The sequence below is a fragment of the Falco naumanni genome, chromosome 6 (assembly GCF_017639655.2).
Source record: "Falco naumanni isolate bFalNau1 chromosome 6, bFalNau1.pat, whole genome shotgun sequence".
Classification (NCBI taxonomy): Eukaryota; Metazoa; Chordata; class Aves; order Falconiformes; family Falconidae; genus Falco; species Falco naumanni.
In genome coordinates, this window is record NC_054059.1 from 44776397 (window position 1) to 44801076 (window position 24680).

Sequence of the window (24680 nt, forward strand, 5' to 3'; positions counted from 1 at the left end):
TCGTGCTCATAGCATTTATATTGTACTGAAGGAACTGTATAAAGTCCTGTTTGTACTTGAATCTAACAGTCCAGAGTCCATATATGACTAAAGCAGGGGGGCCATTTCCTTCCTGTCTCTTCAAATCACACATCTCTCTGTTTTCTCTTGGGGATTTTTTTCCTTTCATGTTGCTTTCTTTTGGCAGTCTCCTCTTCTTTATGTTCCATTCCATTGGGTTTACAGCCTTTCTCAGACCTAATAGACCTTAATATACAAGGTCTATACCTAATATGCCTTGATGCACTCCAACTAGTTTGACAGGAGAGGATCCATCCTGAGAAGATGGACAAACTGAACTGTTTGCATCAGTGGTCATCATACATGTATGTGTATAAAATTATTGAAGGCAGAGGAAAAGTAGAGAAAAGCCTATTAGTATGTGTACTTTTTTATTCGGTCCTAGAATTTAAATGGCAATAGCTTGTGTTGTCTGAAAGAAGGCGGCAGGTTATGTGTCCTATGAAAAAAAACAGAATGAAAAATGGATGAGAAGCAGTAAAATGTGACACACAGTGTAAAAAAATGGCAAAATATCAGTATATTGAAACCAGAAAATAGAAGGGGAGGGAAAAAAGACAATTGCTGTCTCTTAAATGTAGTTTATTATTTGTTATGGCACGGACATAATTTTCTACCATGCTCTTCAGGCTTTTAACTTATCACATGCCAGTCCATGACCACGTGACAGGCTGGACCCCATGTTTTCCCTTATTTTGCCTACATCAGCTGTAGCATTCAAGTTTTAAGAAATAGATTTTTTTTTTTAATTAATGTCTCCTTGATTATATTTAAATTTAGTACATGAATTGATATGACTCAAACCAGAATATTTGGTTCACCTTCTCTTATCTCTTTTTTTCCCCCCAAGTTTATGAATTTCTGTTACTTTCTGTATTACTTCCTACTACCCGGTTTGTAAAATCAATAAACCTATCATTTCAGTGTCTACAATATAGCCCACAATTGAGCACAGAACAGAAAATCTGAAAATAAATCTTAGGAAACTAATATTAAGGAAGCAAAAATAACCAGGACACATTGACTCTTTAGTGTGATGTTCCATTAGACACTCCATTAGACTAATTTCTTCTAGCTCATAGCTAAAGCTCAACTTATGCAACATAGATTTTCATATCCATGCTGCGCAGTCTTCAATATATGCTGTTTACATTATTCCATTATAATGGTCTGCAAATTTAAATATTTTTTTTTATTTTTTTAAATTAAAATTATGTGAATGTACCTGAACTAGAACTTAAGAACATCTTTTTAAAAATGCCCATTTAATTTGTACTCTTAATTTGCTGTAGTAGTAAAAGGAATGGCAAGTGCTGATCTCTGTATTTAAACAGGCAAATCAATCAGTGTTTTGGCAATGTTGGCAATTTTTGTTGTTATATGAAACTGGTCATGGACTCAGCTCCCACTTTCTGTCATAGTTTCAGACATTTTACATTTTGACATTCTGGTGAATCAACTAGTGTCATTTGCAAAGCTCTGGTGCAGATTTAGGCAGGGTTTAGATTTTTCCTTTAGTTTATGCCTTTCCTCAAACTGATAGCCACTTTTGAAATCACATAAGCTCCATGATAGCAGGAGCATGTCTGCAGCTTAACCTTTCTTGCTTCAACACGAAATAGTAGTCGTGCCATGTTATTGACAGTGTTTGGGAGGGATAGTGGGGAAGGACTTTCTGAGTAATTCAGACTTGAAAATTACATCATCATGTGTTGTTTGAGAGTTGTGGTTGTCTCAAAATGTGCATTGATGTAACATGGAAAATAAGAAAATGATTTCTTAATTCTTTTTAGATGGAATTGATTAAAAACATAAGCACTGCTGAGCAGCCCTATTTATTCACTAGACATGTGCATTTCCTCAACTTCTCAAGGTAAGGCATTTTTTGAATCAAAAGTATTTTTCATTGTTTTCTAATACTATGTACTTTCCTTCCCCCTTTCTGGCACTGGAAGTCATGTTCAGAAGTTGGAGGGTTTTTTCCCGTGCTCTGTTTGCTATAGGACAGTTATGTACAGCACGTTTGTGAAAAGCCAGGATGCTGTTGCATGCCTTTGCTTCCAAGATGATCTTGATTTACAACTTTTCCAGCCAACGTGCATGAGATGGTAATTTGGGTCTTTAAACTGTGCACTTGTGTTTTAAAAGTGGCGGCACACTTGTGAATGTTTTATCTCTGTATAGCCAGATACTAATACAAGACTGAAAACTCTACTGAGTTCATTAATATTTTACCTGGAATGACTCTTCACCAATTTAACCAATTTAATTTTGTTCTGACAAAATAGTCCCCATTCCACAGGATATGGAAGTGTTTATAAACCATGCAAATGGATTATGCTCTGTATCATGGGAGTGCAGTCCTTTCTGACAGCTATTTAAAAGTATGTAGCAAGACTCTAGAGACATTTATAGTACAGAATGTGAAGAAAATTGCATTTGGATGAAACTTCTGAGGAATTTTTGGAAGGATGTGAACGAGTGATGCTAGTTAGCATTTAGCCAGGACACAGGGGTTAAAGCTGACTGCAGATGGTTATTGCCCAAGCTGTAAATTTAATTTGGAAATTATATTCAGGAACCATGCCATCCGTGCCGCTAGATTGGACTCCTTATATTTAGATAAAATTTTTTTCTGCAGATCTTTGTAAGAGCTTACCTAACTTCCCAGCATTTTGTTTATGTGGTGATGTCAGTGCACGTCCTTTGAATGTATGGCTCTAGGCATAGGTAGAGAGTGTAGAAGGAAATTATAACACTTGAGGAGGGGGCTGTTGTTTAGTTTTGGATTTTTAGAAAACAAAATATTTTGAGCAGTTGGAAATTCACTTGATATATAATTTCATGATGGGCATAATTTCATCACATGAAAACAAGAAGAGTTAAACAAAATTCTGATCCTCTGTGTTTTCTGTTCTGATTCCATGAGAGTTCCGTTTCTAATTTATTATCTTTAAAGTATAAAACTCATTAGAATAGGATTTAACACCTTGGGTAAATGATCTCTTCTGTCTGATCAAACAAGTAGCCACACCTGAGGGTCAAAGGGATGTTTCTTGATTAAACTGATTTTTCAGAGATGGTATGCAACATTAGGTATGTGAAAAAAAGATGAACATGATTAACTCTTGCTCTTCCCAAGATACCATTTTCCATACATATGGTACATCCTAGCCACATAAGTAACATGTTGCTCCTGTTGTGTATCCATGAGATATCTACTTTTTTTTCAATACAAATTTCTGAAAATACATTAAAATTATATAAGATGTATAAAAGTATTTGCAGTATTTTGGCTGTTCCTTGCAAATCCGAAAAACATTTTTTCAGTTTATGTTGGTTTAACTGGTAGCTGTAGAATAGTGAAAAGTCTGATGAGTCTTTTAAATGAGACGTCATTGAAGTGCATCAACACTGCTTACTATTGGTTTAATATTTCCTACTGTTTTCTGATAAATTAATAGTTTTTGAGAGTTTTAGTCTTTAGTTTCAAAATTTGTTGGCAGTTACACCTAACAGTGAAGTACCATGTTGAATATTTTCTCTGTTCCTTAATTCTAGGGTGATTTTTTTTTTTTAATTGATTTCATTAGGAACTGGAGTGTTAAGTATTGATTTTGCAGAAATTTCAAGAATGTTTTTAAGTACTCATTATAAATATTACAATATTGTGAAAGTGGTTTAGTTATGCTTGATTTTTTGTTTGGGTTTGTTTGGGTTTTTTTTGAAATTATTCATTTATAGACCATTTCTAGTGGATAGCTGAATTCAAATTATCTATGGAATACTGGTCTTCCCATTTGCTCCAGCTTTTCTGCCAGCTCAACATAAAAGCCACGCAATACCCCAGAAACCAAAGAGAATATGGGTCAAAGTATCGATGTAGTATTTTCTGGCTGACAGACAGCAGCTTGCCATGAGCAGCCATCGCAGATGTTATCTTTGCTACTCTTTTGGTAAGCTCCAAGTTCACTGTTTGGATAAAAGGAACCTCTTGCACTTCTGTGCTTGCGTGCTATCAAGATCTGTAGGGATTGGGTTAAGCCATTTAGAGTATGTCACCAAGGTGCTAGAGTAGCAGAGAAAATGTAAGCAGAATCATGCAAAGCAAGAGTCTGCTTTGCTTTCACTTAGAATCCTAGAAACACAGAATCATTTACATTGGAAAAGATCTTTAAGATCATAGAGTCCAACTGTTAACCTAACACTGCCAAGTCCTCCACTAAACCTTGTCCCTAAGTGCCACATCTACACATCTTTTAAATGCCTCCAGGGATGGTGACTCAACCACTTCCCTGGGCAGCCTGTTCCAATGCTTGACAACCGTTTCGGTGGAGAAACTTTTCCCAATACCCAATCTAAACCTTCCCTGGCACAACTTGAGGCCATTTCTTCTCATCCTGTCACTGGTTACTCAGGAGAAGAGACCGACACCCACCTCACTACAGCCTCCTTCCAGGTAGTTGTAGAGAGTAACAAGGTGCCCCTGAGCCTCCTCTTGTCTAAGACTTGTGCTCCAGACCCTTCCCCAGCTCCGTTGCCCGTCTCTGGACACGCTCCAGCACCTCAGTGTCTGCCTTGCAGTGAGGGGCCCAACCTGAACACAGGGTTCCAGGTGCGGCCTCACCGGTGCCGGGTACAGGGGGGCGATCACTGCCCTCGTCCTGCTGGCCACACTGCTTCTGACACCAGCCAGGACGCCGTTGGCCGCCTTGGCCACCTGAGCACACTGCTGGCTCATGCTCATGGCTGTCACCCAGCACCCCCAGGCCCTTTCCCACCAGGCCCTTTCCAGCCGCTCTGCCCCAGCCTGTAGCGCTGTGTGGGGCTGGTGTGACCCAGGTGCAGGACCCGGCACTGAGCCCTGTTGAACCTCATGCAGTTGGCTGGGCCCATCCAGCCCATCCAGGTCCCTCTGCAGAGCCCTCCTGCCCTCAAGCAGATCAACACTCCCACCCAGCTTGTGTCATCTGCAAACTTAGTGAGGGTGCGCTCCATCCCCTTGTCCAGATCATGGATAAAGATATCAGACAGAATTGGCCCCAGTACAGAGCCCTGGGGAACACCACTTGTGAGCAGCCACCCGCTGGATGTAACTCCATTCACCACCACCCTTTGGGCTCAGCTGTCCAGCCAGTTTTTCACCCAGCACAGAGCACACCCATCCAAGCCATGAGCAGCCAGTTTCTCCAGGAGAATGTGGTAGCAGACAGTGTCAGAGGCTTTACTAATGTCTGAGTGGACAAAATCCACAGCCTTTCTCTCATCTACTAAGTGGATCACCTTGTTATAGAAAGAGAACAGGTTCTTCAGGCAGGACCTGCCTTTCATAAACCTGTGCTGACCAGGCCTGGTCCCTTGGTTGTCCTGTACATGCTGTGTGGTGGCACTCAGGACAATCTGCTCCATAACCTTCCCTGGCACTGAGGACAGGACAGGCCTGTAGTTCCCCGGATCCTCCTTCCTGTCCTTCTTGTAATGGGCATCACATTTGCTAACTTCCAGTCCACCGGGACCTCCCCAGTTAGCCAGGACTGCAGATAAGTGATTGGAAGTGGCTTGGTGAGCACTTCTGCCAGCTCTCAGTACCCTTGGGTGGATCCCATCGCACCTCATAGACTTGTGTGTGTCTCAGTGCTGTAGCAGGTCACTGACCATTTCCTCTTGGATTATGGGGGCTTCATTCTGCTCCCTGTCACTGTCTTCCAGCTCGGGGGGCTGGGTACCTGGAGAACAACTGGACTGAGGCAAAGAAAGGCATTAAGTACCTCAGCCTTTTCTTCATACATGTTGGTGCTTATTGGTGCTTCTCAGCTTCCCAAACAGTAGTAAGAAAAATAAACTCCATTTTTGTTTAACATCACTGATGTGAATAGCAGCAATGACAGATTGCTTAGATTTCCCCACTTTGCACCCTGCACCTGCTTATAATATAAACCTGTCAGCATTTAAACCTCTCAGATTATTCAGCAGAGCATCACAGCATTTACTTATAGTTGTCTTGAACTGAAAAAAAAGGAAGCCTGTCGTCTTTCCAGAAGAAACTTTCTAGTGGAAGTGAGCTAAGCCTTTAGTGGTGAATTTGAGCACATGCATGTTTCTGGGGCACCGTTAGTTTTGCTGAACAAATTTCGAAGAACTTGATAATCTCTTCCTGACCTGACTGCTTGCCAGGGCTGTTTTTCGCTTGGTTTTGAACAGTGTTTTAAGAGGCCCTGCTGGTTCAGCTGAGTAAATAAATCCTGATTTACTCTCCTTGTCTTCATCTTTTTAGTTCAATACTATCTTTTCTCAACTCAAAGTAGTGCAGAGGCAGACAAAAAGATAAATCTTAAAAGGATGCATTGAAGCAAATCTTAAGTGAATTTTCACAGACATTAATTAATTCATTGCAGCTTCAAACAGAAGATAAAAGTATAAGTTTCTTGCTTTTCTTTGATGTGATTGAATTTCTACGTAGCACTTGTTACAGGAACAGCTTTTATTTCCAGGGGTTTGCGGCTTGTGTTCCCAGTCCAGTGCACTAGGGCTAGCTTTAGGAGACAACCCAGTGCCTCGGGAGGGTGGCTACTCCATCCAGTCCATTTCAGGAACGTTTCTTTTAGGGAAGGTGGTGCTGTTTATTGATTATCCTTTACCTGTGATTCCTGGGTCAAGGCTTTTCATTATGGCTCTGTGGCTGTTGTGTCCTACTCATTTCACCCTAAATGCTGGACTGACCTCTCTATACCTGACTTCCTTCTTACAACCCTACTTGGAAACATTCTTATACACAGAGGTAAGCATTTAGGTGCTTTTTGGTTTCATACTGGCTGTGGCTGCTGACACTAGCCCAGCATGGGCTTTTCTTGCTCTTGATTGGAAAAAGAGTATATTTCTCAGAAGTCTTCCATGAGATAGTCATCCAGGCTATGTTTGAAGGCATTGTGTTACACCACCTCTGCCACCTCCTTAGGCACTTGGTTCCATTTGTCTGCCAACTTTACTGTCAAATTATTGTGGCTAATTTCTAACGTGAATTGCTCTGGCTTTTGCTCTTTATTGACTGAAATGCTTCTTTTGTTCCATGGTACTCTCAAGCCTCTTGCCAGCAGGTGTTTTCCTCATCCATTTAATAACCCTGTGACCCTTCTCTGAAACTTCACTTGTTCCATAGTCTTTATTAAGTGCAAGCATCAAAACTGTGCTCTGGACCTGTATCAGCTTCACTAACGCTGTGCATGGTAGAATGCAGTCACTGTGCTTATACCTTCTAAAGATACAGTTGGGCCACAGCAATCTGGACTTTCGGGGCAAGTTGTTTTTCTCGTGTGTTTCCTAGATCCTTTCCTGATCACTGTTTACCAGGCTGACATTTCCCATTCTGTAGAAATGGCCTTCATTATTCTTCAATGTGTTAACCAAGGGGAAAAAAAATTAATGACATGAAATCTGCAAAATTGCAAGCTGCTGTGCGACTGCAGTGGATGTTGTGAAGTAGAAAAATATGGAAAAGAAAATCTCCCTTGGTGTGTGTATTTGTACTCTTGGGGTGCATTGGTCTATGTTTAAAAAACCACACACACAAAAAAAAACCCACACCAAAAAAACAAAAAACTTTTTTTCTCACATACCTAAGGAGCTGTAGAAGTTGTCAGTCATAACCTGTGCTGTGGTCTGTAGTGCGCAGGGCAGAGACACCCACCTCCACTTGTGCATACTCAGGAATTTAGGAGGTTTGCCTCCATGCAGGGATGTGTGCCTGAAAAGGGCATGTTGCAGGACCAGGATGACAGCCACCATTTATCTTTGTCGTGTTCCAGTTCCTTTTCAAAGTCAATGCTGCATGTATTTAAAAAGTGTGAGAGCCATTAAATTAGTGAAAATACTGATATTTTTTTTTCTCTTTCTGAGTTGAAGTTTATATATTGGTGTTGCTTGGAAAAGCATCCAAAATATTAATCAGAAGTGAATATTAAAGAATAACTCTACTCTAAGCTGGTAAAGATATATATGCTGATATATCTGCTGAGGTTGCAGTTCTTGTTGGTAGATCCAAGCAGTACAGTGTTAGAGTGCAGAAGCTGTGAAGAACTAGAATAACCTGCAGAGAGACAAAAAGCTATTTCAGGATAGCTGCAGGTTGTTTGCTGTGCTTTATCATAAATGCTGCTTGTCATCTATTTATTTAGCCTGAGAAAAAATGAAGCAGGAAGAATCCCGAAGCTGGAATAGCCCCGCTTGACCTCTTAGTAATCTTCTGCTGAATTAAGTAACTGTAACAGTCTTTGGGCAGCAACTCAAGGTCTTTGGTGTGTCAGAGATTTCAGAGAAGCAGAAAGAACGTTTGCAAGAATGCACAGGGGTTGGTGAGGCCTAATTTTGGGTCAGGGATGGGGATAATTGCACAATTCACGTTTAGGACATGGGAAGGCAGCTTTCCTCCCTCCGACACTGAACTGTTATGGTCCAAGCATGCACTTATGGACTCTGGTTCAGGCAGAGCTGGAAGCTTGGCTGCTCCCTCCTGTGGTGGGGTAAATGAATGTTACAGGGGAATGTGTAAAAACTTACAAACGTGCCTCTGTCAGTGACTGCTGCGTGACTTTTGCTTGTTTAAAGGCTGGCTGATTAGATCAGGGTAAAGTCATAGGAGGGAGAAGCATTAAAAAGACCACCCAAAGAGAGAAACAGGCTTTTTCATGTCTTACTGGAGCTATGATTTCTTTACTTTCTGCAGTAGTTACAGGCCGCTGGGGAGTGATCTCCTTTAAAATTTCCTATGATGTGGTAAGGAGATGCAGAGATAAAGCATGGAGTCAATTTAATCTTACATTTTAATTAGCCCTTGTATTTCAGTTTAGTATATCTTACTTGTTCAAAGCCAGGGTGAATTATTGCCCAGCATTAGTATGCGAGGAGTCATCCCTTCTGCGCTGTCAGGCTGCTGCCTTCTTCTGTTCAGCAGCAGTTTAATATCTGCAGCATGTATTTAGCATAGGTGTGCATGTGCTTGAGGGGAGGGGACAACACTTTTAGCATAATTTTCTAAGAAAATAAGACTCATACAACTGTTCCAGCTGCTCTGCGTATCTTCCCAGTTTCCCTCACACCTAATGGCTAAGTAATTTCTGAACCTTTTGGCCAGTTTCAAAGCGAATTTGGAAGGCCAGTAGAAGACTCAGAGACAGCCACACTGCTGCAGGTGCGTCTGCTGAAGGGAAAGCCAAGCAAAACAGTGCTGCTGGACCTTCTGCTGGGCCACAGCCAGCAGCCACCTCGCTGTGCCCTGCTTGGGATGCCAGCCCCAGCTCTGCCTCTTGCTCAGTTCATGAGAGGTTTTGGGGAGGAGAGAAACATCTGTTTTGTCTTTCTGCTTGGGAAGGTACTTGCTTTTTAGTCCCTGGAGTAACATGAGAAATATTTTTGGGTTTCTGTTATTCATTAGCAGAGTTATTGTATAAAGTTCTTGTTTTTCTTGAAAAGTGGTTTTTTTTGGTAGACAGTCTGTTATCAGCTTTACTGATTTATTTATTTTTTTATATTACTTTTTAAACAGACATAATGGCCAACACTACCTAATAAAAATGAGTACATCAGACTGCTTAGCAGCAGACAGTGTCACCTGCAGCAGTACTTATCAGTTTGGACACTTTCCTTCAACTCTGACCTGAATTCTGAATTATGGGTAGCAGTGAATCACATGTTGTATGAAGACAGAGATAAACCAAGAGAGTTTCCCATCTGGATAAACCCAAAGCTAAACTTAGTTTCTGAGTATTGTTCATGGTTTTTTGTTACTCATCAGTTTTGTGGTTTTTTCTCATGCAGAAGCAGCTCTAAAAATTGCATTTTAACACAGCACTTTGTCATTACAGCATTCCTTGTTCTTGGGGTCTGTAAAATGTGTCTGTAGCCAACAAACAAAAAGGAGGTGAATCGGAAGGAATGAACTTGGTTATATGTTGTGTGATGAAGGAGCTGTGTGTTTGAAAGCCGGAGCACACTCTGCTGACAGCGTGGTGTTTGGAAGTCTTGCATTTTAGCTTGTTGATCATTTGTAAGGGTTGGATGATATATTCACCATTTTTTAAGGCAAATAAATATCTTGCTTTGCCATAAGTTAGCCTATGTATGTGTCTTTGGTCCATTGATTTGGCAATAGAATTTAACTTCTACATTTTTTAATAGACTGGTAAGAGGCTGATAAAATCAGGATGATTCTGTGATGCTCTTTTCATTGACTTACAACAGTCATGGGATATTTTTCACAACACTCAGGTTTATTAATAACTTCAGTATTCTTGTTTCTCCCTTTTTCTGGAACCAGTAATACCACACAGAGCATAGATGCTTTGCAGAACATGCCTATTATGTGTGTTAACAGTGCTTCACTAGCTTTTGAAAACAGTGTGCTGGGCAAATGTGTGGAGCTAGCATAACAAGATGCTGAATGTCCATGACCCTTCCAGTGCAAATTCAGGCATACTTTGTGTGAACAGCAGTAGTTCAGGCAGCTTGTACTGATTCTGTACAGGTCAGCTGTGGGAAGGAATCGGGCTCTTCGAATTCATCCTTGAGTCAACAACTCCGAACAATGATCGCAGCCTAAGATTATCTACTGAAGTGGTTTCATGTTGAGGATTTTTTTCTCCTTTTAAAAAAAACCATACACACCTAGGAAATGTCATTAAAAACATGGTAACAAAAAATTATTACCCTCTTGGTAAGCTCTTAAAAGTAGGGAAATGTCAGCTAAACTTATGTGCACAGCCTTAACACTGTGTCTTTATGTGTGTTCATTATAATCCACACTTTTTACTAACACATCATGAAACACTTTCTACCGTCATGTGAGGTCTGCCTTGTAAAGTACACATTTCATGAATGGCCACATGGTGCTGTAATCCCTCCTGCATATTTTTTCCTTTTTTTATACTACATTTTTTTTAATGATGTGAGTGTGTAATGATGTTTTTTAACTGTGACTTGATGGAAGGCTAAGCACAAATCTGCTATGCAGTTTGACCTTTGTATGGTCTAAGGGGTTTTTTTGGTGGTGGTGTTTTGTTTGTGGTTTTTTTTGTAAAAAACATTGCTCTGTGGTGAGTCCACAGATTTTTAGGTTATCTGATTTAAATTTTATTTCCCTAGATTTCCTGTGGTTTTTGCATAATAGACATTTTAGCTTTCATTCAGCTGGTAATAAAATATTTTCAGAATAGAGATGGTTGCTTGAAATTTAGTTACTTATGGTGGGATCAGGCATAATGCCTAAAGTATCCTTTTTTTTTTTTTTCTACTGTCGTTTTGGTTTCTGTGCTCACATCCACGCTATAGATAATGTTACCAGTTTGGGAGTAATTTAAGAAAGATGTTGATTACTCCAAAGGAGTCCAAAAGAGAGTATAGCAAATGATCAGATATATAAAAAATGTACCTATGAGGAAAGATTGAAAGGGCAGAGAAGAAAAAAATAGAGTAGATTGGGAAAGAGGTGACTATGATAACACTTTTGAATTTTATGTTAAAAAAGTTCTGCAGAGATAAAGGGACTGTACAGTTATTTATGAGTAATGATAGTAGATGTGATGGTCTTAAATTGCATCAAAACTCTAGATCAGACACCTAGTAAAAGGGTTGAACAACAAGGACAGCGAAGCAACAGAATAGATTGTGCTTAAGGGTTTTGGAGCTGATAGTGACAATTACATAGCTGATCCTGCCAGGCAAAAAGATGGATTGTGGAAGTCCCAAGTAATTAGTAGTCTTTCTCACCCTTGTGTAATGCACAATACAGGCTTTTTAGGTTTGAACCTAAAACCTTCATATTTCAGGAAAGGAAATTCAAGTCTTGATTTGAAATCGTCAGTAATAGAGAATCTGCTGCCCTTGGTAAATTCTTCTGATACTAAACTGTTCTCTTGGATTGTAAATTGGTTTTTTCCTCTTAATTTTTCTGAGAAATCCAATTGACTCTTTTTTTCTTGAACTTCAGAGTACATTTGCCACTATGTAAAGCCTCCTTTTATCAAATGTTTCCCCTATGTAAGCTTTCATGTGTAATTTCTTACATGACATGGTGCAGTGACCTCTCAGCCTTCTCTGTATTTTTCCCCTTCTTATTTTCTTTTCAAGCTGAGTGTTCTCAGTTTCTTAACATTTTTCCATTGCAGGGCATTTTTTTTTTCATCCTCCTTGTGAGTCCGCAGTGAACTTTGTGCATTTTTCCTTAAAATGGACTCTCAGTGGTTACATCAATGCTGTGCCAGGTTTCTGCTCCTCTCTGCTGCTGCTTCTCGGAAAAAGGGAAACTAGGAATATTCTGGCCTGTAAGGTCTCACATGCTGCTAATAATCTGTGAAGGCATGCAAGTCCTTGCCAGAACTGTTCCTTCTCTGTGAGTGTCTTCTGCTTCTGGTTCTAGATGTTCTGGGTTTTACTTGCCATAATAGTGCGTGATGTTTGGTTATGTCTTGCTTGCTGTGTGGCTCAGTTGTCCCTTTATCAGCAAACCACTCCTTTCATTATTGTCTCCTTTTGCAACTTTGTTATCTGAAAATATCATCAGTAGATTTGCACTGATCTTCTGAGTCACAGATTATCATGCTGAACTGTGTAGATTCAAAGCCTCAAGCATGATGATATGCACAGATCCCTCTGGTTGATGGTGATTATGTAGAATTTCACATCTGGCAAAAAAAAGCAGCCATGTTTTCAATTCCAGTTACATTGATTTTTATATTCTATACATTGTATACATAATATGTACCACCAAGTTAAATGGGGTGGTGGTGGTGTTTATAATTATTGATTATTATGATTATACTCAACTTACTGTATTTCAATTTCCATATGGTCATTGCAGCATTATCTTGAGTAGCTCTCTGTGACAGCCATTTCCACAGGACAGCTGGAATCACCCATGACACTTGGTAAATGTATTCATATGAGAGGTTTAATATGCGGTGCCGAGTGCGTTGCAGCATCCTTCACGTTATAAACTTCCTAAGAAGTTGAGCCCCAGCCTTTTATGTGAACTTATCTATCTCAGCTAAATCTGTGGTCTCATCCGGTTCTGAAGATGTATCTTTTCTACACACGTTTGTTGATTTAGTACTTTCCAAAAAGCCGTATCAGCTGTTCTCCTATGTGTTGGAAATTTATTGTGGTAATTTGTAATTATTTTTTTTGTTCCTCTGTATAATGTGCAACATTTGCATTTCTGAATTATAATTAAATATTAATCAGAGGTCCAGAGAGATACTGAGCCAGAGCTTTGGAAAGTCCTGATACAAGGTGTCTGGAATTAAGTGATTTTAAATAATGCAGAGTTTGACTATAGCTGCTGTTAGCGTTTTGTGGAGAATTACTCTTCTCTCTCTTGTTTCTAGCTGTAACTTTGTATTACATAAATGAAAACACAATTAGTATTTCCGGCTCAAGTGTTGCCTTTATGTGAGTTGGGGATGCTATACAGACCCAGGCAGGATTTGTATTAGTGTTGGTGTTGTTCACTATGAATTTATATACGAAAGTGCTTTGATATCCTCAGCGTAATGAAAGACATAGCAAAAAACTCCTCATTGTTTAGCATGCATTAATGTAAAAGACTGAGAGATATATAGCATAAAGTATTCTGGGAGGTTTACAGGATAGTGAAATAGAGAACTATAAGGCTTTATAGTATGATCTTTTAGCTATTCGCTGGTCTGACGCAGTTTACTAAGCAATTCCCAGAGGACTTAGTTGTGAGTTTTACAACATTACCCAGACACATCACTTCAGAAGCTGAAATTCCTACTATTGAAATCACAGCTCCTGAAAGGGTAATTAATGAGTGGAATGTTGCCAGTTTGCACTGTTGTGCTGTTAACCTTGAACCACTGGGCATTCTGGATCTCCACACATAACTCCCATTCGAGGCCAGGCCAGCCAAGCAAGCAGTTCAGAAACAAAAAGGTTTATCTCAACTCACTTTCCTTTTTTCCCCCTCTTAATTCCAAAGAAAAGCTGGAGAACGTGACCACAGCATAGGGTGAAGGCACAAAAGCTGGAAGCAAAGCACCTCAGACAAAAGCAAGATAAACTCCTTGACTTTGGAGGCTGGCAATACTGCTGTAGTCCCAGACCTCAGCCCACTCCTCTGGGAGTCTTTGCAGCTCGTCCTTGAGGAGGGTCGCTGGAGCATCCCAGAGGTGCCTGGTGCCTTGTGGGCAGAACAGAGTTGCTTTGCCACAAGTGCATGCGAATCTGAGATGTTACAAGAACTTTCAAGATACCTTTTTCAGAAGAGAAAATTTGATGTAACTGCATCTTATTAGAGTCCTAAAAAGGGGAAAGCTGTACATTAGTGCTTTTACGTGACCTCTCCATGAAGCTGTGCTGCAGAGCAGGTAATGGAGGTGTAACATAATTGATGAGTAACACTTGCTGGGCAATTGTGCTCTCAGTGTGTGATTCCCAATTGTATGAAGCTGTACAAGGAAATTGTGCTTCCTTTATAGGAAGTACACCGTATGCCTGTCTCTGTTAGTATTAGATGACTGTCAGTTCTTGTTTGCTTCTGTTATATTGAATTTCTAGCAAACAACTCATTTGTTTAAGGGGAGACATTATATATTAAAAGAGTAAGAAGCAGCCATAATTCTTACAGAGGTTAGATAGGTTGGGAGTCGTCTTTTCCTTGAGATCTGTAGTTTGCCTGCAGGGATAAAGAAGCCTGCTTCTGCTTGTGCAGAGTTTTGTGATGAATGGAAAGGCAGCAGCCTCCTTAAGTGAAATGAAAAATAATAGGAGCTGAGAGATCATCCATTTTTAAGCCAAGCAAATCACTTTTGTTGCATTTTTAAATTATTTATTTTTTAAACTCATCTTATAAAGGGTTTGTAAATGGTTTTGAACAAAGATTTTGCTCACATAAATAATAAAATTAGAATTCATCAGGGGCGTTTTTCAAAGGGACAGACTTGCAGCATCTGGCATACTTCTCAGGCCTGTTATTTTCCAATTTTATTAAAAAAAAGGATGGGGGAATATGTTATTAATGAGCCTTAAGTATCACTGATTGAAGCCTGCAAATATTCTAGTTATTTTGATGAGGACTCCAAAAATATACCTGTCACAACAGAGCAGTTAAAACTAATGAGTTTAAATACTGTATATATTAAATAAATCAGGAGAAGCTAAGTACAGGAAGAGTACTGCAGAGGATCAGTGTATGCTTTTTCAGTGCTCCACTGGAGTGGTGGTGTTCTGGCTTGCTTTACCCAGTTGTAGCAATGTGCTGTCAGACATGGGAATGATCAGGTACCTTTAACATGGCAGGATCCAATCTAGATCCCACTCAGAGAAGGTAAACCTTCTGCTCAGGCCTAGAAAAATATGAGTGTCCATTTTTGAATCCTTCACGATAGGTATTTGAGTATAAATAAGGTGATGTGCTCTATAATGAGAGCACAATATGTTATTGTTTGCAAGAGCACTTTCCTGTGGGTGGTGTTAATTTGAAGAGTTTCACTCTGGAGAGCTAAGTACTATTTAATATGTTGCAGTTGATAGGTACATAAAAATATGCAGAACATACTTCAACAAATGGAGCATTGATTTGCCCTTTATTTTTATTTCTTTTTAAATAGCTTAAGGTTATTGATTTTTTTAACCAGTATGATTTTTTTATGCTATGCAAGTACTGCTTAGCTTCCACAACAGGTCCTCAGTACGTTCCATAGAAACAAATGGTTGGAATTTGAAGTATTACAAACAATGTTCAGAAAAAATGCAGATTTGAATAACAGCCAGAACAGACTTAATTTTTCTAAAAATTCCCTGCTTGATGCCTGGTGGAGCAACTACAGCTGGTTGTATACCAGGCTGGTTATAGTGTACAAGAAATCAGAAATTTGAGCTGTCCTGTGTTTTGGGGGTGTACAGTTTCCATTTCAGAAATGAGAAGTTCCTCTGTAGCTCTTTGTGGAAGAATGGCCTTCCATCTCAGCTGCCTCTCAGGATGGACAGGCTTGTATGTGCCTTTTCTCAGAGCTGTTGGTGCTGGATTTACAGTTCACGTGTTCAGGGACACGACCTTACTAGCAGAAGGATGGGCTCTGACACTTCTATGTTGGTTATGCAATCCGATCCCTCCTTTAACTTCAGAAAAGACAGTATGTATTGAATATTTCTATATAGACAACTAATAGCTGCCTGCTTTTCATTCTTTTCTCTTCTGAGGAGCACTTAGGCTTAGCATCCCTTATAAATCCTGAGGCAGGATATCCCTGCTCTGTTGCTTCACTGAGTCTTGTAATCATTCTGTCTCTATCTTAAGAGAACTTGCTGTTGTCATCACTTCTTACTGTCTTCACTGTCTCCTCTTTTCTTTGCTTTTCTCCACTCCCTTCTGTCTTCAGATTATTGCTGATATGTATGAAGCAGCAGGAAGGTGATGTGTTCAGCAATTTATGTGCAACCTATTCTTGCCAGCAATTTCACTTGAAACATTTAGTTTTCAGGGCTACCAGCCATGGCATTCACCAAAAACTTTCTATTTGAATAAATACTTTCAAAGCTTTATGCCCTCATTGACCGATGGTGTTTTAAGGAATGCCTTTTTTTTGATGTAGGTTTTATTTCTGTGTAAAGACAGCAGCAGAGACAAGCTCAGAGAGGAATGCAGGATACTGGATTCAGGATACTTCCCTTGCACACCCATGTCCCAACTGGGCTCTACGTTAATCAGGAAGCAAGGATTATCTTGCTTTTTTAATTGGATTGTTTTAAAGTTTCATGTAGTCTGTGCAATTTCAAATTATGACAGCCATCCTGCAGCACTGAGGTCAATGAAATTACTGGTATGCATAGTTATTCATGAGACAAGCCTTTGCAGGCTGTCTTTAGCAATCTGGGGGATCATGCAGAATAAAAATCAAGTTGAAACTGTATGGGATTTTTCTCTTGTCTTTTACTGGAATTCATATTTTTAAACAATTTTGCTGGCTTTTTAATATTTATGAGGAGCCCTGATCTTTTATTACATATATTCAATTATTCATCTGACTTAAAAGATGAAGAGGAGCCCAGAGGGCTTTTTTAATCTAAAGGGTGTCTTCAGTTTTCTCTCTTCTAATCTAATATTTTACATTTTATAGAAAAATATATAAATCATGACTCAGAAAATCATCAGAACAGTATTTAAGTACTTAAATATGGTTATGTACTCAGGCTCCAAAAAATAAAGGATAAGCTAGTGCTTAGCAAGAATTGTTCTCCTAAATTGGGGAAACAGAAGGGAGAAACGTAATTCATGTTCTTAGATCAGGCATATTCCAAGTGGAATTTATCCTGTGAATTTCTCAATCCAAAAAGGTTTTACTTTGTTCTTTATCCAACAGTGTTTGTAGTCCATAAGTCTGTTCTATAGCATAAATGTCCATTCTTCAATTTTGTCCGTGGAAGAGTGTAAGCAATTTCCTTTTTTTCATTCCAGTTAGACCTATTCTCCTGATGCTGTGTATTGATATAAAACATGCAGTCAATATTTTAACACTGTGTAAGTGCAGTATAATGACACACTTTCTCAAGCTCCTTTTTCCTCCTTTCTTCTTTTTGTACCCCATGTATTAAACTGTAGATTTTTGTTGTTAATTACCAGGAGGCGGCATTCAGGAGGGTAAAGTCAAGCTGATGAGGTTGGTCTGGTTTATTTTCTCATCTCTAGATTGCAGGTACCTATGCTGTATTTTGCTTTTGTGCAGAGCCTGGTCACAGCTGGTTTACCCTTTCCTTTTCCTTGGACTTGTGTGTACCTAAAATTGATAATTACTTTCTTTTTTAGAAATAGGAACTTTCATACTGACTTTTTAAATAAAAAAATCTTCGTGAAGTGCAGTACAGGGTTAAGGCATTGCATAACCACAGCATAACCTCAAATCCAGCCAGTGGTGCAGGCTAGGGGTGAGGGGAGGAAGATATGCACAAGTTCCAGCAAATATAAATGGAAATACCATGCATATCTGTCAGCTCATCCAAAGGAAGCCTTTTGAAATAAGCTTGAATATTGCAAAATCCTTTGTACGTTACTACACTTACTGTACAGGTGAACGTGATCCAAGGCTGCCTTATGGCAGTTAGTGTTAGGTGGTGCCTGCTCTGACGTGACTTCCAAGATGGGAAGCGTTGCAAAGAAGAAATGCTCTTCCTCATGGTCAGCTGCAGAAGGTTCTTCATCTGAAAACAGCAAGAAGAAAACTCAAGAAGCAGCACTATTGACACAGTAGCAGAAATGGTCTTAAACTGTTTGTGTACACGTGTAGCTTAATGTGATAACATATTTACCGTTCATCCTAAAGAGATTTTACATCCTTTTATGCAGTTTTGGTAACTAGTTGTAAGCTTCTCAGTTTCCCTCCTAACCTTGTAAAAGCTCTGAATAATCTCTGTAGAGAGACACCTGAAAACATTCAGGTGAAGGATGGATACATGTGCCTCTGTGGAACCTTCTGATGAGATTCACTCATTTTTCTTCCCACCAGGTTTGGAGGAGACCAGCCGGTGTACATCAATATTATTAGAGATCCTGTCAATCGATTTTTATCCAATTATTTTTTTCGACGTTTTGGAGACTGGAGAGGAGAACAGAATCACATGATCCGTACTCCCAGCATGAGGCAGGAGGAAAGATACCTGGTATGTTTAAATAAAGGCTCTGATTACCCATTTCCCAGCATAGTTACACAATGCCAATGTTCAAACTGGATGCTTGAAACGTGGGACACTAAGGCATCGTCTGGCTTGCATTTTTTCCTCTTTGTCCTGCCTCATCCTTAGTTTGGTCAGCTTTACTATGTGAGTGTTGCTGATGAATTCAGCGATCCAGTTTGATCTTGTATAAGCGGACCGCAAGTCCCAGATGCCACCGTTGAGTTATGGTCCTTTCACTGAGTTGGGTTTGCACTGTATAGTGGTTAGGCATAATAATTCAGCCAATATTCTGTGAATATTAAGACAGATTTTTAGATGGAAACTATGGCTGTAACTGTGCAGCCTCAGAGGAAAATTGGGAAACAGCAGTTCAGTGAGCCCAAGCCTCTAATGTCCTTGTTGGTAAGTTGTGCATAGCGTTCTTTATACCGGGGCTCTGATGTCCGTTCTTGGTTTGGTTTTGTTGCCTTTTTGGATTAAGGAGGTGGCAATAATGTTGGATGAGCTGTTCATAGTAAGTTCAAGTTTTGTGGAACTGCTGAACTGTTGTAATGCCTGTCAGCCTTTGTCACAGACCAAGGTTCTGTGGCAGTAGGCATTCTACAAGTGCTGAATGAGAAACACAGAGCCTAGGGAGGTGCTTGGATTGTTTGATATTGATCTCTTTACATGCACACAGACAGACAGCTCCCTAAGATGACCAGATGGTGGAATTAATACTTTCTCTGTAAGGAAGATCCAGTTTAACTAGACTCAGCCTTCATCCACACTTGAACCTGCAGAGGATTCAATGACACTATGGTGGCAGGACTGTTTGATGGTCTGCTATGAGATATTGGAGGCCAAACAACACCAAAACAAGAGAGGACTGTGGCTTTTGGAAAACAAAAGGAGAGGATGTTTGACAATGTTTTGGAGGAGCAGTAGAGTACAAGATGTGGTGTCGATGAGCTGTAGAGAACACGGCTCTGACTGACTGCCACACAACACATTTTAGTCCTGGCTGAGGTCAGATGGATCCAAGGAGGGCTGGGGTGTTTTTTTCCCCATATGACAGGGCTGTGCTGCTTTCTTTCGTACTTTACTACTGTTGCAAAACCCTGTGAACAGATAAGCTTATAAATTATGAATAATTGAAGAGCAGGGTGGATCAGTGTAACTGTGTATAGCCTTAAACTTAAATGACATCTGCTGTACAGATATAAAATCATTTCAGTAATGTTGCAAAGGGTTTCTCATTTGCTGTATGTCTAGAGATACCAGAGAGGCCCCTGTATCAGCTGAGCAGGTTTTGAATTCCTGCTGTGCAGAGTTGAATGGCAGTCCCAACAGCATTGTGTGCTGTGTGCGTGGACTTTTGTTTTCTCGTCTGCAAATGGGACAAGGGGGTTGCAGAAATGAATGCAGAGTGGGATTTTTACTACATTATTATTATGTTAGCACTGTCACGTTTCCTTTTTTGAAAATGTTAAAAATGAGCAGTACAGTCTGTACTTCACTCAGAGTGCGTCGTCTACTTATTTGAAGTGGAACATGCAGTGATTGGCATCTCTCACAACTGACTGACTCTGTAAAAGCTGGCATTAATGCAGTACCGCCTGTACAGTTTAAGATGTGATATGTACAGCCAGTGAAATTTTACTTCAAGCAGAACTGAAATGAGGAGATGTAATTACTCTTGTTTGTGTTGGTTTAAAAGCTAATAGAAAGAAATCACTTTGCATAATTTGTGTTGGGATGTTCTTTAAGAAATTAATTATTTATATGCACACACACACACACTTAGGTACATATACACAGATCAGTAGAAAAGCTGTAATGAAAAGGAAATAGAAAGTGGCCATCTGAGGCCAAGTAATCCTTTTGTTCAAAAGGTAGTTTGTCAGTCTGAGACACCATCAGCATCCTTTATAAAATTTATTTTTGCTTTTTTGTTTTGATTCTTCTCTGTTGGTAATTCATTATTAGAAACCTGGAAATGCTTTTGGAATCTGCCCTCCATCCCTCCTTGGCAGACTTTAGCTGTCATTTACACTACTCAAAAAGGCCAGTTGCCCCTGTCACAGTAATGTATAGGCCACCCGCCAGTGAAATTCATTTTAACAAAAGCCATTCATTCTGGATGTTAAGCATTTGTAAGAAATGTGCTATCCAACCAGGTAATATATTGCATGACTGTATTTTAATCTTTTCCTCAGTGGTGCAAGGAAATCTACTGGCATGAATTTTAAAACTCAGGTAATGGATTTTGTGGAATGGTAGTTTCAGAAGCCTGCTAAATCAATTGCCTGATCTAGTTGTGAAGAAAGTAAGCAGCTGGTTTTACCTCTGAGCATAAGCCAGAGTGGCCCTTTAGCACAGGAGTGATGGCTTGCCTGATTGCTGGCCTCATACCTTTTGCAATTCTTCCCTATTTTTTTTTTTTTTCAATTGAAAACTCACCATAAAGCAGTGTTGTTTTTTTTTTTTTTACAGAGAACTACTTGAAGCATAAGCTTAGAATTAGCTTGCTAAATATTTTCTATATTGATCACAGAATTAAACCCAGGTCATTTGGGATGAGGTGTGTCTGACTGTGAGCAGATACATGAAAGTGGGGAGGAGGATTTGAGAAGCTTTTACTTTTCTTCTTCTATCATGCCTTAAATCAACAACTAGGAAAACACAAGACTGGTGGTTGCTCCACAGCAGTGAGCTCATTCCTGAAGAGCCTGAGAAGCCTTGTATAGACAGCAGTTACAGACTTGTAAAATGGACTGGAGAAGCTGTAATCATAACTCCTTTGTTTTACGAGGAGAGAAAGGTTTGCTTGGGTAAAGTTGCACATCTTTTGAAACTGGAGTATTTAGGGTCTAATTGTGCTTTTATCAGCAATGATGTTTCTGGCTTCCCATCTCTTGGCTTGGAAGGTGCTGTGGGCAACTGGGAGACCTTTGCAGGCTGTCCTGGCATCTTGGTCAATAGCTGCCAACACTGACCTCCCTTGAAGAGCTGAGGGCAGCATGCGTTCCATCTCAGAAACTGCAGTGTGAATGTGTGGGAGCTCAGCACCTTTATCAAGCAGGCTGTTGAGGGAGGAAAAGCATTTTAAGATCAGGTTTTGTGTCTGATGAACTCCTGCTTGGCCATCAGGCTGTGATATCCTTAATGGAGGCATTCCCTCCCCTCAATTCTGATCCTTAAGAAAAAAAAGAGATTAGAAAAAAACAACACCTTGAAGTCTTGTAGTACCTTGGGCACTGCTTTTTTAACTTTAAAAATCTGAACTGCTGACATTGCAAAGATCAGAAACGGAGACACAAATTTCCGCTGTTCACTGATAATCTGAAATTTTCTCTGAATAGAGCTTCGGGCTTTGACTCTGTTCCAGAGAAAACAAGCATTCATTCAGGAGTCAGATAAATTGTTTTAAATGTTTTGGTAAATGTCTGTGTTTACCAAAATTTAATTGAAAGCCAGGGTAGAAAACAAGCCTTTTATTCATGAGTCAGATACAGCAGAGGCAGCTGCTGCAATGTAAGACTTTCCACCCAGATCAGCCAGCTCCATGCCCCGACCCACTGCTTTCTCTGCTCAAGTGAGTTACTGTCAGTCACCTAAAGAGATCACTTACAAGCTTCCCCAAAATAAATAGTGGCCATGTGTTAGCCTGCAATATGGCAGAGGTAATGGTCTGAAACAGTGGTGAAAGCCTCAGGTCAAGTCTCAAGCACACTCATGTGAGAGTCGCCCTACGTTATGGTCCTGCAAGATGAGGTAAATTCACAAAAGTTAATTTAAATCCATTGTAATGAATGTGTTGCAGGTTGAACTAGAGTTCTTAGAGTAAATATGCTTCAATATAGCAAGTAACTTATCAGTACAGCTGTGGGTGCTTGCTGATACCTAGCAAAAGAAAAATGTGCACCAGGTGATATAGTTTAAGGCTTGAAGGTGCAGAAGGCAGGAAGCACTCCTGATGAAGAGAGGGACTACCACAAATATTTGAAAGCTTTGTATTAAAATTGTCCTTTCCAGAAGGTTTGTTAGTAACTACCTAGTATTTATTATGACTGCAGCCTGAGACATCAAATACAAAAGATATTTATGGAGGTTTTATCTTTCCTTAATACTTGCTAAAACTTCGATCTGAGACAGCTAAGGCTGGATGAGTGTGTGAAGCAGCATGGGCTGTGTATTGTTGCCTGGATGGCAGAAAATCTGGTTATATGTGATTCTGATCTCTGTTAGGCTCACAAGTAGTATGGCTTCTAACTCACTCAAGTTCAAGATCTAAACATCTTTATGCTAATTTCTCAGAAGAGAGAGGTTTTATAATAAAAAGATCGTTCAGTACATTAAGAGCATGCTACCTTCCTATATGATGTTTCAGATTTTCATTATAATTACCAGTTCAGTTTACACTGCATCTCTGTTAGGCTCAGCATAGTCTTTCAGCTTCATCTCTGAAAATAAATACGCTTTTCTCAGCTAAAATTAAAAATATTCTAACAATACTCAGCCTCAGTTATGATAAAGATTATTCACGCAACTAATCCCATAAAGGGAGCATCTGTCTTTTTGTCTTTTAAATTATGCGTTAAAGTATTTGTTAAAAGTGTGTGAGGAGGGAAGTAAGATTCAAAGAATGTCAGGGAACTTTCAAGTCAGGTGTCGTACAACAGGGATCTCTCCCGTGGCAAAGATCAGCATTCTTGCTAAATATTTAAACTAAAGTTGTTTAGGTTATTCCGTAAAGTCCAAACAAAATAATAGAAAAAGCTGAACAGTTAAACTCCATATAACATTTTTTTGTATTCCTGAATTTTGAGAATTTCCTTTTATGACTACATTGTTTTTCATTAATATGTTTGCTAAATACATTTAACCAATTCAATTATTCATATCCCCAGATTTCTATCTACAATGAAAAATACTCTTTTACCAATTGTGTTGGTTTTCTGACAGCAGCTGGTTTTCTGAAAGCAGTTCCTGTCTTTATCAGGCTAATAGAAATATTTAACCATGGCTAATTGTATTGTGAATTGTCATCAGCAGTAACACACTGAGCTTTCTCCTTCATGACTTTAGATGTTTCTTGACGTTTCTAAGTCTGGCAGGGGCATGGCCTCCAGGAGACGCCATGGTATGGAAGCCATGCCTCTGCCTCCTGCCTGTCACTCTCATGAGTGTGTTTCTGTTTAAAGAAAGGCAGTCGGAGAGTTGCTTTGCCTGCAGGTTTGGTGGAGGAAGGGATTAGAGGGTTCATTTCTATATGGGACTTTTCTGCTGAGGACCTCACAAGGGGCTACACGTCTGTTGACTGAACCTTGGAACTTTTGGGGAGGGTCTGGTGAACTTGGTTAACATTGTTAAAATTGGAAATCTGAGGCATGCAGAGGTTAAAATGGTTTGCCTATGTCTACACAGTGCATACCAGATATTGGGGAGTTAAATATATAAATTAAAAAGTACGTTTTTCAGTTACTGGGTTCTGAGCTGTAGTTAAGAGACTAAACATTTTATGCACTCTTGGTCTTTTCCCTAACTTACCCCGATTCATACAGTACTAATTTTGCTCCCTGTGTTATTGGTGCTGGGATGGTTTGAATTGGTCACTGGGTGTCCTGCAATGTGTCCTGAGCTGCGGCGCAGCTTTGCAGCTGTAGATGAGCTGTGAGGATCACACAGTAGCATCAATCTCTGTGGCTGGGACTGGGCTGTCAGGAGGGCACTGCTGAAGCACAGCCACCTGTCAGCTGACCCAATTAGAACAGTTTGCTGCTTCTTCCCTCTAATGAGTGCTTTTAATAGTCTCCAGCTGTTCCCTTTTACTGCATTAACTCTTCACAGCAAAATTTCTGGCCCATTTTTGTAACGCTTCATCTGCTGTGTGCACTCCCTCATTCCCTTAGACTCTCCCATTTTGTATTAATAATTTATTGAACAACAAAGTTAATGAT

The 24680-nt window shown here is 39.8% G+C and overlaps 1 protein-coding gene across 1 annotated transcript in view; it reads left to right on the top strand.

Annotated features, from left to right (window-relative positions):
• UST (uronyl 2-sulfotransferase) overlaps positions 1-24680 on the top strand; it is a 166294-nt gene that overhangs the window by 85651 nt on the left and 55963 nt on the right. Inside the window, exons 4-5 of the mRNA XM_040598992.1 lie at positions 1854-1933; positions 18570-18723. Of these exons, the coding sequence (XP_040454926.1) occupies positions 1854-1933; positions 18570-18723 (234 nt within the window). The remainder of the gene's footprint in view (positions 1-1853; positions 1934-18569; positions 18724-24680) is intronic.